Here is a 14237-nt window from a genome sequence, read left to right on the forward strand (position 1 = left end):
CATCTGCTGATTGCAGGTTGTTAATAAGCCTTAATCGAAAACTGATGCTGCCTCCTTCTTCATTTAGTCCAACTTCTTGAATTCGGTGGTATTATTGACTCTGTAGTATTATGTTTTAGTTGCTCAATTATCTTTCCTTTTTGTCTCCTTAACCTAAGGTGCTAAATCACAGGTATATCATTGTTTAGAGCTTGTCGTTAGTCTTTAACTTTTTCAAAGAACCAACTTTTGACTTGTTAAATTTTCTTTCTTGTTTCTTAATTTCCACTTTGATTTCTGGGGCTTCTCCTTCTCCTAGCCTTTTGGGTCAGAAACTTAAACCAAATGAATTGAAGCATTTATTTCGAATAGAAAGCACTGACAGCTGTGAGTGTCCCATGAATCGGGACCGGCTGGAAGGCAGTGAGTTTGGTTGCTGGCTTATCTGTTCCTCACAAATTCTGACGTTTTATTTCCTTGTCGTTCAGTTGGAAGCATTTTTAAATTTCTGTTCTAATTTCCTCCCTCAACCAAAAGTTAATTGGAAATACATTATTTAAATTCATAATTTTGGATCCTTCTAATTACCTTGTTTTTGTCACTTCTAATTTCATTTTGTAGTGAGTGTCTACGGAATCCATTCAGTTTTCATTCTGTATTTGACATTTTGGTTCCGGAATCTCCATTCAAGTCTTCTTTGTAGTTTCCAAAGAGGTTTCTCTGCCAATAAGTCCGTATCTATTTTCCCAATCTGCCCTCTGTAAGTCCTTGAACCTATTTGTAGTAACTCCTTAGGCGCTTGTCAGCCAAGTCCAACATCTGGACTGATTCTGAGTCAGTTTCATTCTTCTTGACTTGCTCACGGTTTCCGGTGTCTTTGCATATTTAGGGTTTGTGTCTGTGAGTGAGAATTACAACCCGACAGAGTAGATGACGGAGCTCAGGTGCTGGTTTCTTTTCTTAACTCTGAGGAACATGTTTTCACCTTAGGATAACCCCTTGGTCCTAGGAAAATGGTCTTCCTCCTGGCGTGGACCTTTGGGGGCTTGCCTGGAAAGTCTGAGGAACATCTATCGCGCCTGTCAGTGGAACGGCACATGCTCTCTCCACTCTCCTCTGCTGTGGGGAGCAGTAGAAACCACTTCCAAGAAGCACTTCCACACTTCCAGCTGCTGCTGCTGGAGCTCTCGGGAGTCTCCGGAGCAGACAGTGGTCCAAGTACCAGTCAAGCATTTGAGAGTCAGGAGCGTCCCCTCTGCCTCCCCGGACTCCTGACCCCTGAAACTGTGGACACCACAGCTTCCCGCTGGCGTCCCAGTCCCTCCATACGAGGTTTTCTTTCTCAAGGACCGAAACCCTTCCATTATCTGCATGCCGATGTCATTTTCTAGGCATCTAGGAACTCTTGTACGTGTTGGGCTGCTAACCAGACGTCAGTAGTTGGACACCGTCTCAGAAACCTACAGGGGCAGTTCCTCGTTACCCCACAGGCTTGCTTTGAGTTGGCATCCACTTGAACACAAGTGAGGTGCTTTTGAAATTCATTTTGTCCCCTTTTCTTTGCGGGGCATAACACAAAGAAAAACACACTATACGTCACCTCAGAACATCCCAGTAAACCCCGTGTGTGTGTGTGTGTGTGTGTGTGTGTGTGTGTGTGTGTGTGTGTGCGCGCGTCCCCACCACCTACCCTCCCTCTTTACCCCCCGCCCCCCTGACTTCATCAGTCTGCAGTCTTTCCCTGTAGTATAGAAACTTTTTTCCTCTCCTTTACAATAATGGTGTCATGAAGAGTGTACCTTTATGAGTTTGCCTAACTTTGCTGCGCATGTCTGAGCTGTGTCCACGTCTCGAGGCGTCTGACAGCCCATCCTGGTTTTCAGGGATTTGTCCATCCCTCACACTCCGGGTTTGGGGATGTTTCTGTCTTTTGCTGTCATAGAAATTGCTGTGATACGTGGGCTCTTTTGTTTTTAAAAAGTATTTCTGGGGGCTGTCCTTTGCTCCAGGAACCCAGCAGCATAACAGCTCAGGGCTCAGCCATCAGCAGAGAGGCTGGTGGTTCTAACCCGCCCAGGAATCCGCCAGTCTGCTCACAGAGACCCAAAGTAGCCCAGAAACCAAGCTCACCGCCAGTGAGGGGATTCCGACTCACAGCAAACTGATGGGACAGGGCAGAACTGCCCCTGCAAGTTTCTGAGATGGTAACTCTGTACAGGCATAGAAAGCCTCGAATTTCTCCCATGTGGCAGGCAGGCTGATCTGAGACTGGTGGCTTTGAACTGCTGACCTTGTAGTTAGCAGCCTAACACGTAACTAACCACTCCTATACCACCAGGGCTCCTGACCTAGAGGCCACCACCCAGAAACCCTATCATGAAGTGCCAAGGACGCTACCCCCATGCCAAACCTCTTTGTTCCTGCCAGGTCACTCTGGCTTCATTTACCAGACAGAAAGAGCACGAACACACACACACACACACACACACACCCACACACACACCCACACACACACCCACACCCACACACACCCCCACACACACACCCACACACCCATCCCCACCCCCAGAAGGATATTAAGTGCCTTCAAGATCTCCATATGAGCAGCAGACTGTGTCTGTTCAGAGCCTGCACTCTGGAGCTAGATTTGGGGTCCAAATCCCTGTTTTGCTTCTTAGCGATTGTGTGAACTCGAGCCACCACATAAATTCCGTGCCTCGGTGTCCCCTCCCATAAAGCGGCAGTGACGGCTCTGAGGTCACAGGCTTGTAAGAGTGTTGGGGTGTTTTAAGCATTGCAGCCGAGGCAGGGGACACCATCCTTCAGATTCTCTTGACTCTAAAGGCAAGCCCCAAGAAGTTCCAGCCGGTTTGGCTGTGGAATCCAGGAGCATCGTAGCATGAGGAGGTCTCTGCCAAGGTCAGTTACCTGATGGAGGGAGTGAGATCGCCGAGTAGTCAAGCCGTGGCCTGGGCGGGCTGCTTATTAAGCAGCCGCGGCTCTGCTGCCCCGACAACAGAGGCCAGGCCCGGGGCACTCAGCTCTGTGCCACCTTCCTCTCTCCAGGTGGAGCTCGAGCCTGTGACGGGAGCGTCGGGCCTGAGCAGCATCACCAGCTGCCGCTGATCTTTAACCTGGACGAGGACGCGGCTGAAGGTGTGCCCCTGGACAGAGCTGGTGCCGAGTACCAGGCAGTGCTGCCCCAGGTCAGAAGGGCCCTCGCAGATGTTCTTCAGGACATTGCTGACGACAATGTCTCCAGAGCTGATTACACCCAGGACCCTTCAGCCACGCCCTGCTGTGACCCAGACCAAGCTGCCTGCCGGTGCCAAGCCCCCCCACAGACCTTCCTCTCCCACCAGGAGGCCTGGCGGGATGGTTGATGGGCTGGCATGTTGCCAAGCTTCCGTTTTACCCTCTGTGGTTGTACCACCCATCTGCCAGCTTGTCCGGTGGCTTGTGGGTCCAGCAGAGCTTCCTAAGGTCAACTAGGAAGAAAGGCCTGACCTTCTGAACATTAGCCCAGGAAAACCCCATGGATCCCAAGGTTTCGCTGTAGTGCTAGGAGTTGGGGACCGCTTTAGTAGCCAGATTCTAGTCCTGATACTAACTCTAATCCACGACCCCTGGGCATCTACCAGCAGTCACCCAGGCTTTAAACGCATGGCTCTGGATCTGGCTGTGGCACCACACCCTGCATATCCCCACCAACCCTTTTCCCGAGGCCAGCTGGCCCGGAGCCATTAGCATCCTATGTCTGCAGCCTCACTGGCCAGTGCAGTGCTGGTTCCGGCCAGCTGCTGTCTTTCATAAGCCCACAGGTCTCTGCATCTGGGACAGGGCTCCAGCAGGCTGGTGCGGGGCGGGGGGTTGCCGAGAAGGGTGTTCTGAGTAGCGGCCACCTAGGTATACAGAGCTAGAGCTGGGTCTAGAAGGTCCTGGGAGATGAGCCCTGGCACTGGGAGGTTCTCAGAACACACCGCAGCCACAGTGGGCTTGAACATACCACCGACTGGGAAGACAGTGCAGGACCGGCCAGCGTCATGCTGTTGTGGTGGGGGCACTGTGAGCCCCCTGGTCTGACTACAAGGAGGCTGGGTCTTGGTCTCAGAGAAGATGAGGTGACTCACAAGTCCAGCCCCCCTCCCCCATGTCTGCAAGGGAAAGATTTTTGAAGTTCACCTTCCCCTTAAGCCTCCAAAGAAGTCACAACATAAAAGAACGGGTTGAGCACTCCCAGATGCGCTGCCATGACTTTATTATTAGTGTCCTAAGTGGGACGCAAAGGTAATACACGGTTTATTCCAGTCACTGCAAAAATACTTGGCCTGGTTAAAATAGTCTCTCTTTATATGCGCAGTCATGTACAAGAATATGATTCAAAGATGTTTCCCTAGAAGTACATTTTTACACAGCAGACTTAAAAAGGATGTCCTGTCATATAAAATCCTGGTCAGGGACCCACATGACTTGTATGGTTTTAACATGTCTGGGGTAGTGTCAGGTGTGCATGGCATCTTGCACATCCACCTGTCCTGAGGGTGGGCAGTGGCGCCCCTCGGGGCCAGCCCCCCTTTCCGCTCACCGTTCTTCCACCATGTTCTCTCCAAAACCCCCCGACAGGGCGTCCTGCTCCCTGGGATCTGCTGCTGCTCATGAATGCTTCGCTTTGCCCTTCTGACTTCCGCGGCACAAGATTATCTACCAAAATCAAACAGAACGCACGGCCTTACTCTCGCTATGAAGCAGCTGTGGGTCAGCAGCTCGGTCCCCCTCAGGGTAAGTGGGGAGAGGCTGGGCGCCACGTGGCTGGTCCATCACACCACAGCATTCTTCCTTAGCTTACTGGGGGTAGCTGGGCCTGGCAGTTTCAGAAAATACGTGTGCGCATGCGTGTGTATGCAGACACGTTATGTGTGGGCTCACCAGACGTGTAAATGCAGACTGCACACTCAGTGTTAACAAAGTCAGGCAATGCTCTTGGCCCCCAGATTGAGATGGTGCTCAGCACACAGCGCCCTCTGCCTGAATCTAAGGGACCCGAAGGGATGGACTCTCATCTGTGCATCCCAAGGGGTCGCAGAGATCAGACCCAGGAACCTGTCGGTGGGTCTCTAACTGATGGCTGTGGTAACGCCACCGTGGTGGCACGGTGGTTGAAGCACTCCATGCCAAGACGAAAAGTCAGCAGCTAGACTCGCCCCACCCCCACCCCCCACCCCCTCTGTGGGACAGAAAAGGCCTGGTGACCATAAAGACAATAACCTGCAGGTGGGCTGTCCTGTCCTGCAGGGTCACTGGGGGTCAAATTGACTCAAGGACTCAGGGTAGCTTGGTCACCTGGATTAGTCACCCAGGCTCCTAAAGGCCGTGGCACGGCCCTGGGGCCATGTTTCTGCGCAGTGGCCCCAGGGCCTTCCAGTGACCCAGGTGGTTTTCCAGGCTGTGGCTCAGGATGTGATTTTGGCCGTAACACTTGCAATAATTTGGCAGGGCTTCCGCAGACGGATGGAAGGGCGTGTTTTAGTATCTCAGGTATAGTGCACAGGCCGGGGTGTCCACGTGGAGAACATCCGGGTCGTGCCAGCACTCTGTGTGTGCAGGTACAGAGGGAGCACTACTTCGTACACCCCCCCTACCCCGAGGCAGCGCTGGGGGCTTCCTGTCCTGCTGACAAAAAAAGGACTCCTCCACACAGCCAGCTCCAAGCTCCATGCCCAGGGGTGGCCCAGCCCTTGCTAACATGTCACTCCCTTTCTGGAGTCGCCAGTGGTGCACATGGTTCCATCTGAGACCGAGAGGCTGGAGGTGCAATCCCATGCAGGGGCACCAAGGAGAAAAAACCTGACAATCTACTTCCGAAAAGTCCCAGCCTTCAAACCCCAGGGGGGCAGGGGCGGTGGCGTGTGTGCGCTGGGGGGGAGGGGGGTATGGGGGGGGCAAGAAGGGGGTGCAGCCCCGCCCTACCCCATCCACCAGGGCTGCTGAGAGTCGGCAACTACCTAGTGGCAGTTTGTGCCTTTTGAGTTAAAAGCCACCATGGGGGGGGTGGGAGGTTCGGGGGGCGGGACAAGTGATATCCACCAGATTCCCGGCCGTGTGCAGCACCCCCAGACACCTGGTTTACCGGATGCCTGCTCTTTTACATGGGATTTCTTTGGCAAGAACCCACCTTGTGAATAGCAGTAGCCAGAGCACCCCATTCTGCTAATGTACGAGAAGGTGAGGTTTGCTCAGATGGCAGTTGAGAATATAATTCAATAGTTGAATTCTCGCTCACAGCAATCAGCCACGCTGAAAAGGGGGCGTGGGATGACGTGTGGAGACGCTCAGCTGGCTGAAATCCTCCCACTGGCCAATGCGCCTTGGGGCAGCCACCAACTCTAGGAGCCTCAAGGAAGGCCCTTTTTCTGTGTAGTTGGGGCCCTTAGCACCCAAGGGCAAAACTGGTCTATGACCGGGCTGCCGGCCAACACACACTTGGTCATCATCTCCAGGGATGTTCAGGGGCCATTGGGCCCACCACGGAAAACTCAACCTCACCTGTTGGCAGAGCATTCTGCAGCCTGTCCCTGAGAAGCCAGAAATCAGACTCTTAGCCTCAGGAGAGGCCAGGAGGGAGATCTCCTCCAACCCTGCACAAAGGGCAGCTTACAGAGCAGGGGTCCCTCACACCAGCATTTTTAGCCAAACTAGCTGACCAGCCTGCTCATGGGCCCGCAGGAGAACGAGCCAGTTGGCCTGCCATCTTTCTGCAGACGGCCTCTCCCGGCCACGCAGGAATGATGAGAAAGCACCAGGCGCCATCCCTGCTGCTGGCCCGGGAACTCAGCCCAGCGGGGTCTGCATGCTCAAGGCCTGCCTGCAGCCCGCCTCCTGGGTGGTTTCTAGCTGAAGCTCATGGGTGGGCAGGGCCTCTCGGGGCTCAGAAGGGACCTGGAAGACTCAAGCGAGCATGGCTAGCAGCCAGCCCATGTGCCCTGGGAGCTCAGGCCTGCACCTCGGGGCAGATCACTGTGCATGCGTGTGCAAGTGTGTGCGTGCATGGGATCAAGAGTGGGGCACCTAGAGGGCCCCGCACCCTTAGGAAGCCGAGATCCACCAGAGGTGCGTTTCTACCCGAGGAGCCGCAGGGTGGTTCTAGAGAAGCACAGGGAGACTCAGGCCAGCCTGGGCAGCCCAGGCTAGCATGGCACCTAGGGCTCGTTGGCAAGGCCTGGGGGCATGGGCAACCTTACAATCGGCCTCCCGCGGCTCCGGTTAGCCACAGAGTACGAGCACACACGCACCGCACAGCAGGGCCTCCTGTACTCGGGGGAAGGCTGGCTCCTAAGAATGACTAATGCTCACAGGGGGGAACTCATTCTCGTCCTCCAAACACACTGGTCCCGTTGCAAACTCGTGCTCAGGAATGACTTCTCCTCGGAGCGCCCCGCCGTCCTCAGAATAACCTGGAAACCAAGGGGGAGAGACACCCACCAGAAATGAGAGGAGCCCCTCGGGGGAGAGGAGGATTAGGGGAAGCTGTGCCTATCTCACCACAAGGCCTCTGGGCAGTGGTCGGGCCACTCTTATGATCGTCCCCTGCCTAAACCAGCCCACCTCTGCCATGCCCCTGGAGGCTGGGTCAACCGTGCCGTGTCTGCCATCTTTGAGGGCCTGAGCTTAGAGTGTTACCGCGGCCTGTGCTCAACTGTGTACTAAGGTCTGGTGGTTCAAGTCCCCCAGTGGGACTGCCAAGAAAAGGCTCCCACGCTCAAAGGGTTTGCCCAGTGCTGATTCTGTCGCGGTGGGGGGTGTCGACTCCAACTCGCAGCGAGCAGTGCCCGGAGCAGAACTGCCCCCGAGGGTTTCCAAGGCTGCAGACCTTGGCTGAAGAAGCCCGCAGCTACATCTTTCTCTCGAGGAGTGGCTGGGCTTTAACCATGGTGTTCCTAGGGCCCCTACCTCGATGGCTTTTTGTGTCTTCTGGACCCTGGCCTTGCCTGTGAGGGGTCAGGGTCAGACAGAAAAGCATTCCCCCTGGGGGGTCGGCCAGGGCAGGGGGCACCCTACCTCCACTCACCTGGCATGGTGGAGGCCAAACACATGCTGGGTCTGGCTACAGTGGCTGCGTAAGACTGAGGGAATGAAGGCCTGAGGTCATTTTCTTTATTCTCTTCCGATGTTTCTGAGCTGAGCAAGCTGATTGCAGCAGTTAGGGTGGGGGAGGGATGGAGAAAAAAAAACAAAAGCATAGCACATCCTCAGAAGAACTCACACCAGGAAGCACTGGTGTGGCCACTGACATTTCAATGACAGACACACACACCTCCCCAGGACATGAGTCCGGAATGAGCCCAAGGGACCTTCTGTGGCTGGGGCAAGTGCTTGGCTGCAAGCTGATCTCCGTCTCTGAGCGCACAGTTTGGTCCCCAGGGGCACTCAGCCAGGACACTGGGGCACACTGACATGGGGCAGTGTATGGTGTCCTGTCCACAGCAAGAATGGCCACCGTGCACTTGGTCATGAGTCACAAGTGTGTCTCGGCACAGTTCAGTCACTGTTCCGAGCGCTTGTGGGGCACTGGGGCTGTGCTAGGAGCCAGGCTGTGCGGGGAGACCTGGCAACAGGAAGTGTTACTTCTCGTGGACTCTGCCACCTGACCTAGGCCCATCACAGAGCAGACGCCTTCCAGGGTGTGCCCCGAAGATGCTAGACCTGTCATCGTTCCCAGCCCAGGGACCCCTCCACACAGTTTGTGCCTGGAAGCCTGTCTAGACTCAAGTACCCTCACCTGTGGGTCTTGATGAGGACGCACTCCCCGCCGTCCTGGGGGTCCAGGTTGTAGATGTGAAGGCGTCCATCGGAGGAGGCAACCAGCAGTCTCGGCAGTTTCTGGATCCTAAGAGCAATGTGCACTGTGGTCACAAGATAGTGGCAGGCTGGTTTCAGCCACGCTCTGCTCACCCTTGTCACCAGCTTGTCTGCCACAACACGCCCTGAGCCCCCGGCCCGAGTCTTGAGGTCGGCTGCAGCAGTCGGCCTCACAGTTACATCTCCCTAGGAACCTAACTGCAGTGTCTGCAGACGCTTGCTCTTTAGGAAGCTATACCAGCTAACGCATTGCTCTGCCCATGTGACGTGCCCTTCTTGTGTTCTGGGAAATCCCTGGGTGGCACAAATAGTGGGTGGGCACGCTTGGCTGCCAACCAAAAGGTTGGAGGTTCAAATTTTCCTGGGGCACTGCTGAAGAAAGGCCTGATGGTCTATGTCTGAAAAGTCAGCCATGGAAGCCCTAAGTGGTACTGTTCACTCTGAACGTGTGTATGTGGGCGTGGATGCGTGTGGTGGTGGTGGGGGGGGGCAGGCCCAAGGGCCAAAATCTTCTCAATAGAAACTAGTTTTATCTCCCTACCACCTCTGCCTTCAAAAGGGGCCAACCACCATGGAGACCCTATAGGACAGGGTACAACAGCCCGGTGAGTTTCCCAGACTAACTCTGACTCTGGTGGCTTCAACTGCTGACTGCTGACCTTCCTCAATTGACCTTACTGCTGATCTGGTTCCATAAACATCCCAGAGCCACATAAATGAACTGAAATTTGTTCTCAGGCAGATCTGGGCTATGGTCTTATTTTCAGAGGGGGGAGAAAAATGACTCGATGCCCCTGGCATTGAGAAGCACTTGTACCCTAGCCTGTCCGTCATCCAGGGTAACGTGCTGGTACAGGCTCCTATAGTCCCCCACCCATTCTGGGCCCCACAGGGGTCACTGTCACCCACTTTGGGAAACACTGATGTAGACCACGGAACTAGGGACTTCTGTCATCATGAGGTACATGCAGGATCAAGACTGAGCCCAGGTGTGTACCCTCACTGCCTCCATCAGCCTGTGCTGTGGGCTCAGGACCCTGTGGCCGTAACCTGGGGTCCAGGCCTGCTTCCTGATGCACGGCAGGCAGTAGTGGCAGAGGGGAGGGGCAGACTTGGCTCTGCTTGGCCATGGTCTGTCTGTCTCTCGTGCACAGTTTCTGCTTTTTTTAAGGGGTCAGAGTGGTAGTGCATACATACGTGGCCAGGGTGCAGATGTTTCCCTGGCCCGAGAAGCTCAGACGCCCAGTGGCGAAGGCCCGGTCCTGGTTCATCATGTCTGACACTTGGGAGGGGAGGTAGTTGGTTGCCGCCATGAACACCCTGCCCACGTAGCCGGTCCAGCTGCCAGGCTCTTCCGGGCGGCTGTGGGGGAAGGGACAGGAAAGGTGGCACCTCCATTCCATGCCAGCCGTGCTCAATGCTTCAGGGAGGAAGCACGCATTGGTGTAACAACCTGCCCACCTACAGCAACTGGGCAATGTTCTGGCAGCCCCAGGGTCTATGCCCACCTGCTCCAGGGGGACCATCCAGTGATCAGTCTGATTCCAGGATGGCCGAGCAGAGTGGCCCGTCTGGAAGTCTCCTGAGCCAGACCAAATGGGAGGTGAGCCTCTAGGCAGGGTGCCCAGTAGGGGTGGGGATTCATTACAGTCCCCAGCCACCAGGTCCCCTACGAGTGAAAGTAATGCAGAGGGACCAGGCACGCCCCTTGTAGCCATCACGTTGCATCCCAGGCCTCCCCTAGACAAAGGGGTTGCCGGCCTGAGGGGGGCAGACAGTACATGGAAAATTGGGGCTGCTATGGCCACTGCTGATTTCCTGTAGAAACCAGACCCTGGCAGGGGACACGCCCAGCTCTTGGGGCTGACTTCTGCTCCTCCTGCGCTGGGAGGGTCTCTGGAAATCCTTGCTAGGTCTCACCATTCCCACAAACCCTGTTGGGCATCTGATTTTGGTCTCCGGTGCTCAGCCTGCTGCAGCTCCGTGGTCCCAGAGCTCTGTGCTAAGGATGGGGGTCAGCAGAGAAGCCCTCCCCCCCACTCCCAGGAGCCCAGACATGCAAACAGCAGCCCATGGCGCCGCCCCACACTGTGACCGAGCCCATTTTACAGACGAGAAAACTGAGGCGAAGCCAAGCTGAATTAGGGGCAGGGGCAGCTGCGGGTTCAGGCCGTGCCCTGGCTTTTGTGTACTGTGGCACATGGGTTTTGCTGATGCCTCCTCACCGCTTTGTGGAAACTAATCACACGAAGCCATGCTCGTGGCGCTCAAGAAGGAAGGTGTGCCCCGGCTGGCAGCGGGCAGTGGCACAGGTGCCGAGGCCTGGCCCTACTTGCCTGTCGGTGAGGTGCTCCAGCTTGAAGATGTGCACGGTCTCAGTGTTGCTGGAAGTGCAGAGGAACTGGGAGTCCATGCTGAAGACCAGCGAGCTGATGTTCACGTACCTAGTACAGCCATGGGGTGAGGGGAAGTGAGCCCGGCCCGGGGCTCGAGGGTGGGGTGGGCTGGATATGGAGACCCCTCTCTCCTGAGGCCTGCCCTTCCACTGCATGCTACTCCTACTCAGAAATGACCCCCAGGGGGCACCCCAGGGCAGGATCACGCTCCAGAGGGAAGGGCACGAGTCCTTCCTCTTGGGCCGTGAGCGGGAATGTCTGCCCCTCACTGTCATCTTGGAACTCTCCCAGCAACTAGCCCTACAGCTGAGAAGACCCCAAACCATCACATTAGATTGTTGGCTGCTGCAGGCACCACAGAAAGCGATGCTGACGGTCCCTCGCCATCCCCGGGATGGGCTGTCAACTGGGCCTTCATAACCCAGTGCGCTCACGGCTGGCTTCCAGCAGGGCTCCAGGCTTTTTATCCTCACTGTCTTTGTCTGGAAGCTCCCCAGCCACACACCAGCCTCCACCCACTGAGGGATGAGGGGGGCTGTACGTGAGGTGCACTGCCTGGGAACTGAAGCTGGGCCTCACGGACCCACTCCACAGCACCCTTTGACCCCATGCAAGGGAATCGGAAATTCTTTTTGGAATCTGACCTCTTTCTCGTTTCTCCTTGGCTGGCCACTTGTGCCCAACCCTACAAAGAGCTCTGATGGCTGAGACCCCATGGAAAAGGCACCTATGCCCTCGGTGGTACAGGTGCCCGAGCAGCAGAGGAGCCCTGGTGGTGCAGCGGCTAAGCACTCAGCTACCAAGGGCAAAGTCAGCTGCTCTAAGCGGGCGGGGGCGGGGCATCTGCTTCCCTGGAGACTTGACAGCCAGCCAGCCATGGAAACCTCAGGTAGGGGGCTCCCCTCCGTCCTACTGGGTGTCTGGGAGTCAGATCGACTCAGAGGTGATGGGTATGTGCCAATTACCTGAGAAAGTACAGTTATACTTCCTCGAGGCAAAAGGAGACCGGGCCAGCCCCCCTCCGCCCTCCCCCTGGGTGACCATCAGCTGTCCACGGCAGAGCTCTGGGGGTTGCTCAGAGCAGCTTTGACAAGAACACACCTTTTCATCCCCCTCCGGAACTCAAAGAGCTTCTGCCCGTCTGGGACTGAGAACACTCGGATGACGGTGCCCTGTGGAGAGGGGCCATTTCAGAGCAGGGATCACGGGTGCCGGGAGAAGTGGGTGGGTTTGGGTTCTCAACACCGGTCTCAGGAAGAAGCTGCGGTGTCCAGCGTGTGTGTGGATGTTTCTCTGTGTGCATGCATGTGGGTGTGTACGAACATTTGTGCATGTGTGTGCGCACGGATGTGGGTGTGTGCTTTTGCATGTGTGTGGAGGGGGGTTTCCTTGTGTAGGCACCATGTAAGAGGCTCTTGGCCTCCCTCCTCCCTCCAAAGCTGCATGCACATGTATTTGTGTGTGTGTGCGCGCCCTCCAATGTAGACAATCTCCTCTCAGCCAGCTAAACTCTACACCTGATCTTTAGGTATGAAAGGCCACGAGGCCAGTCAGGCGAGATGCCTCCCTCCTGCCCAGCAACCGGACACCCCACTTACACGCTGCTCTTGAAGTCCCTGTGGCCATGTGCGCGCTCACCCCCAACCCCACCCCCTTCCACCCGCAGCTTCACAAGAGCACCCATACCTGTATAGTCTCTGGCAGCCTCCGGCTCAGCGCAGGGGAGGCCTGTGTGTGCTGGGCTAGAAGGGCCAGGCAGACCTCAAAGCCCTTGGCTCATCAGCTGGCCCCCAAAGTACCCGAGGGGAGGGCAGGGCAGGGCGGAGGACTCACGCTCACCTTCTGGGATGCGCTGGCCAGCTTGGAACCGGAGGGGTTGAAGGCGAGGGCAGCCAGCGCCCCCTCGTGGGCGGCAATGGTGCACACTGTCTTCTGTTGGGGGGAAAGGACAAGGATGTGGGGGACGCCCCTACCACCCCCCTCGCCCAGGAAGAAGGGAGCGGAGTCCTCCCTCCCTCTTCATTTCCTGGGAGACACCCTCTCTTCCTGGCTGGGCTCCCTGTCTCTCCCTCTGCACTGGCCCTCCTGGTCTGTTGCTCAGGGCCACAGCCTTCCTCCCCTGCTGCCCGCCCTCATGGAGGCTGTCCCCACCTGTGCTGGGGCACACAGGAGGTCTCAGGGGTTACAGGTTGCCCCCCATGTGTTCCGAGAATTCCCTCAGCCCACCTGTGAGCCAGGGTGTACGTACGTACACACACACACGGTGCAGAGGGCCCAAGCGTTCCCCACCCCTAGTGCACCCCACCCCAGCAGTGCTGCCCACCCTGGGAGACCAAAGCTAGGAAGTGTGAAGTAGTTGCCTGACTAGGCTAGGTGCTGTGATCAATCACAGCTGGCTGCTAAGCAGGGCCCTGAGCAAACCCCATTCACAAGCTGTCAGCCCAGGTCTCCACCCCAGCCATAATGTGGGCACTGTCACCACGCAGCCTGGGCTTACCAGGGTGCTGCCATCGTAGAGGGCGATCTCCCCTGTTGTCTGGCTTCCCGGGTAGGCCAGGTAGGAATTGGAATGGTTGATGGAGAGGGCGCAGACACCTGGCAAAGCAAGCACAGGTGAAGCTCCCAGACAGGGCACCTGAAAATGGTGCCGCGGCAGCACCACCTACTGGTGAGGGAGGAACAGCTTCTAGGTCAGGGCGTCAGGAGAGGATGCTCATCAAAGGGTCTCAGTGAGGTCCCACACAACACACAAGCAATCACAACTCAGAAGCATGAAAACGTTCTTCTAGGGCTTCTCATTCATGGCCAGGAGAGGCAATTCCACTGTCCAGAGGGCAGTGTCTGCCAGCCTTCCTGCATGTGACTAAATAGAGTTAACCAGACATTTTAAACTGGACAACGGCAAAGGCCTCCCCAGAACAGAAACTGATGGACACGAAGCCAACTTGTGAAAATACAGTTTAAGAAAAGATAGATGCCTGCCCCTGAGGGGGACGAACAACAGAA

The 14237-nt window shown here is 56.1% G+C and overlaps 2 protein-coding genes across 2 annotated transcripts in view; one reads left to right on the forward strand and one right to left on the reverse strand.

Annotated features, from left to right (window-relative positions):
• The window catches only part of ARSG (arylsulfatase G), a 91651-nt gene extending 87350 nt beyond the window's left edge, over positions 1-4301 (forward strand). The window contains exon 12 of the mRNA XM_045299485.1: positions 3046-4301. Within this exon, the coding sequence (XP_045155420.1) occupies positions 3046-3362 (317 nt within the window). The 3' untranslated portion in view covers positions 3363-4301. The remainder of the gene's footprint in view (positions 1-3045) is intronic.
• The window catches only part of WIPI1 (WD repeat domain, phosphoinositide interacting 1), a 24258-nt gene continuing 14226 nt past the window's right edge, over positions 4206-14237 (reverse strand). Inside the window, exons 4-12 of the mRNA XM_004709334.2 lie at positions 13729-13826; positions 13071-13163; positions 12333-12403; positions 11172-11279; positions 10033-10197; positions 8756-8863; positions 8045-8163; positions 7330-7430; positions 4206-4680 (exon numbers count right to left, since the gene is read on the reverse strand). Of these exons, the coding sequence (XP_004709391.1) occupies positions 4633-4680; positions 7330-7430; positions 8045-8163; positions 8756-8863; positions 10033-10197; positions 11172-11279; positions 12333-12403; positions 13071-13163; positions 13729-13826 (911 nt within the window). The 3' untranslated portion in view covers positions 4206-4632. The remainder of the gene's footprint in view (positions 4681-7329; positions 7431-8044; positions 8164-8755; positions 8864-10032; positions 10198-11171; positions 11280-12332; positions 12404-13070; positions 13164-13728; positions 13827-14237) is intronic.

Source organism: Echinops telfairi, unplaced genomic scaffold, assembly GCF_000313985.2.
Source record: "Echinops telfairi isolate 266 unplaced genomic scaffold, ASM31398v2 ScPeMD7_7458;HRSCAF=8496, whole genome shotgun sequence".
NCBI classification, from domain to species: domain Eukaryota; kingdom Metazoa; phylum Chordata; class Mammalia; order Afrosoricida; family Tenrecidae; genus Echinops; species Echinops telfairi.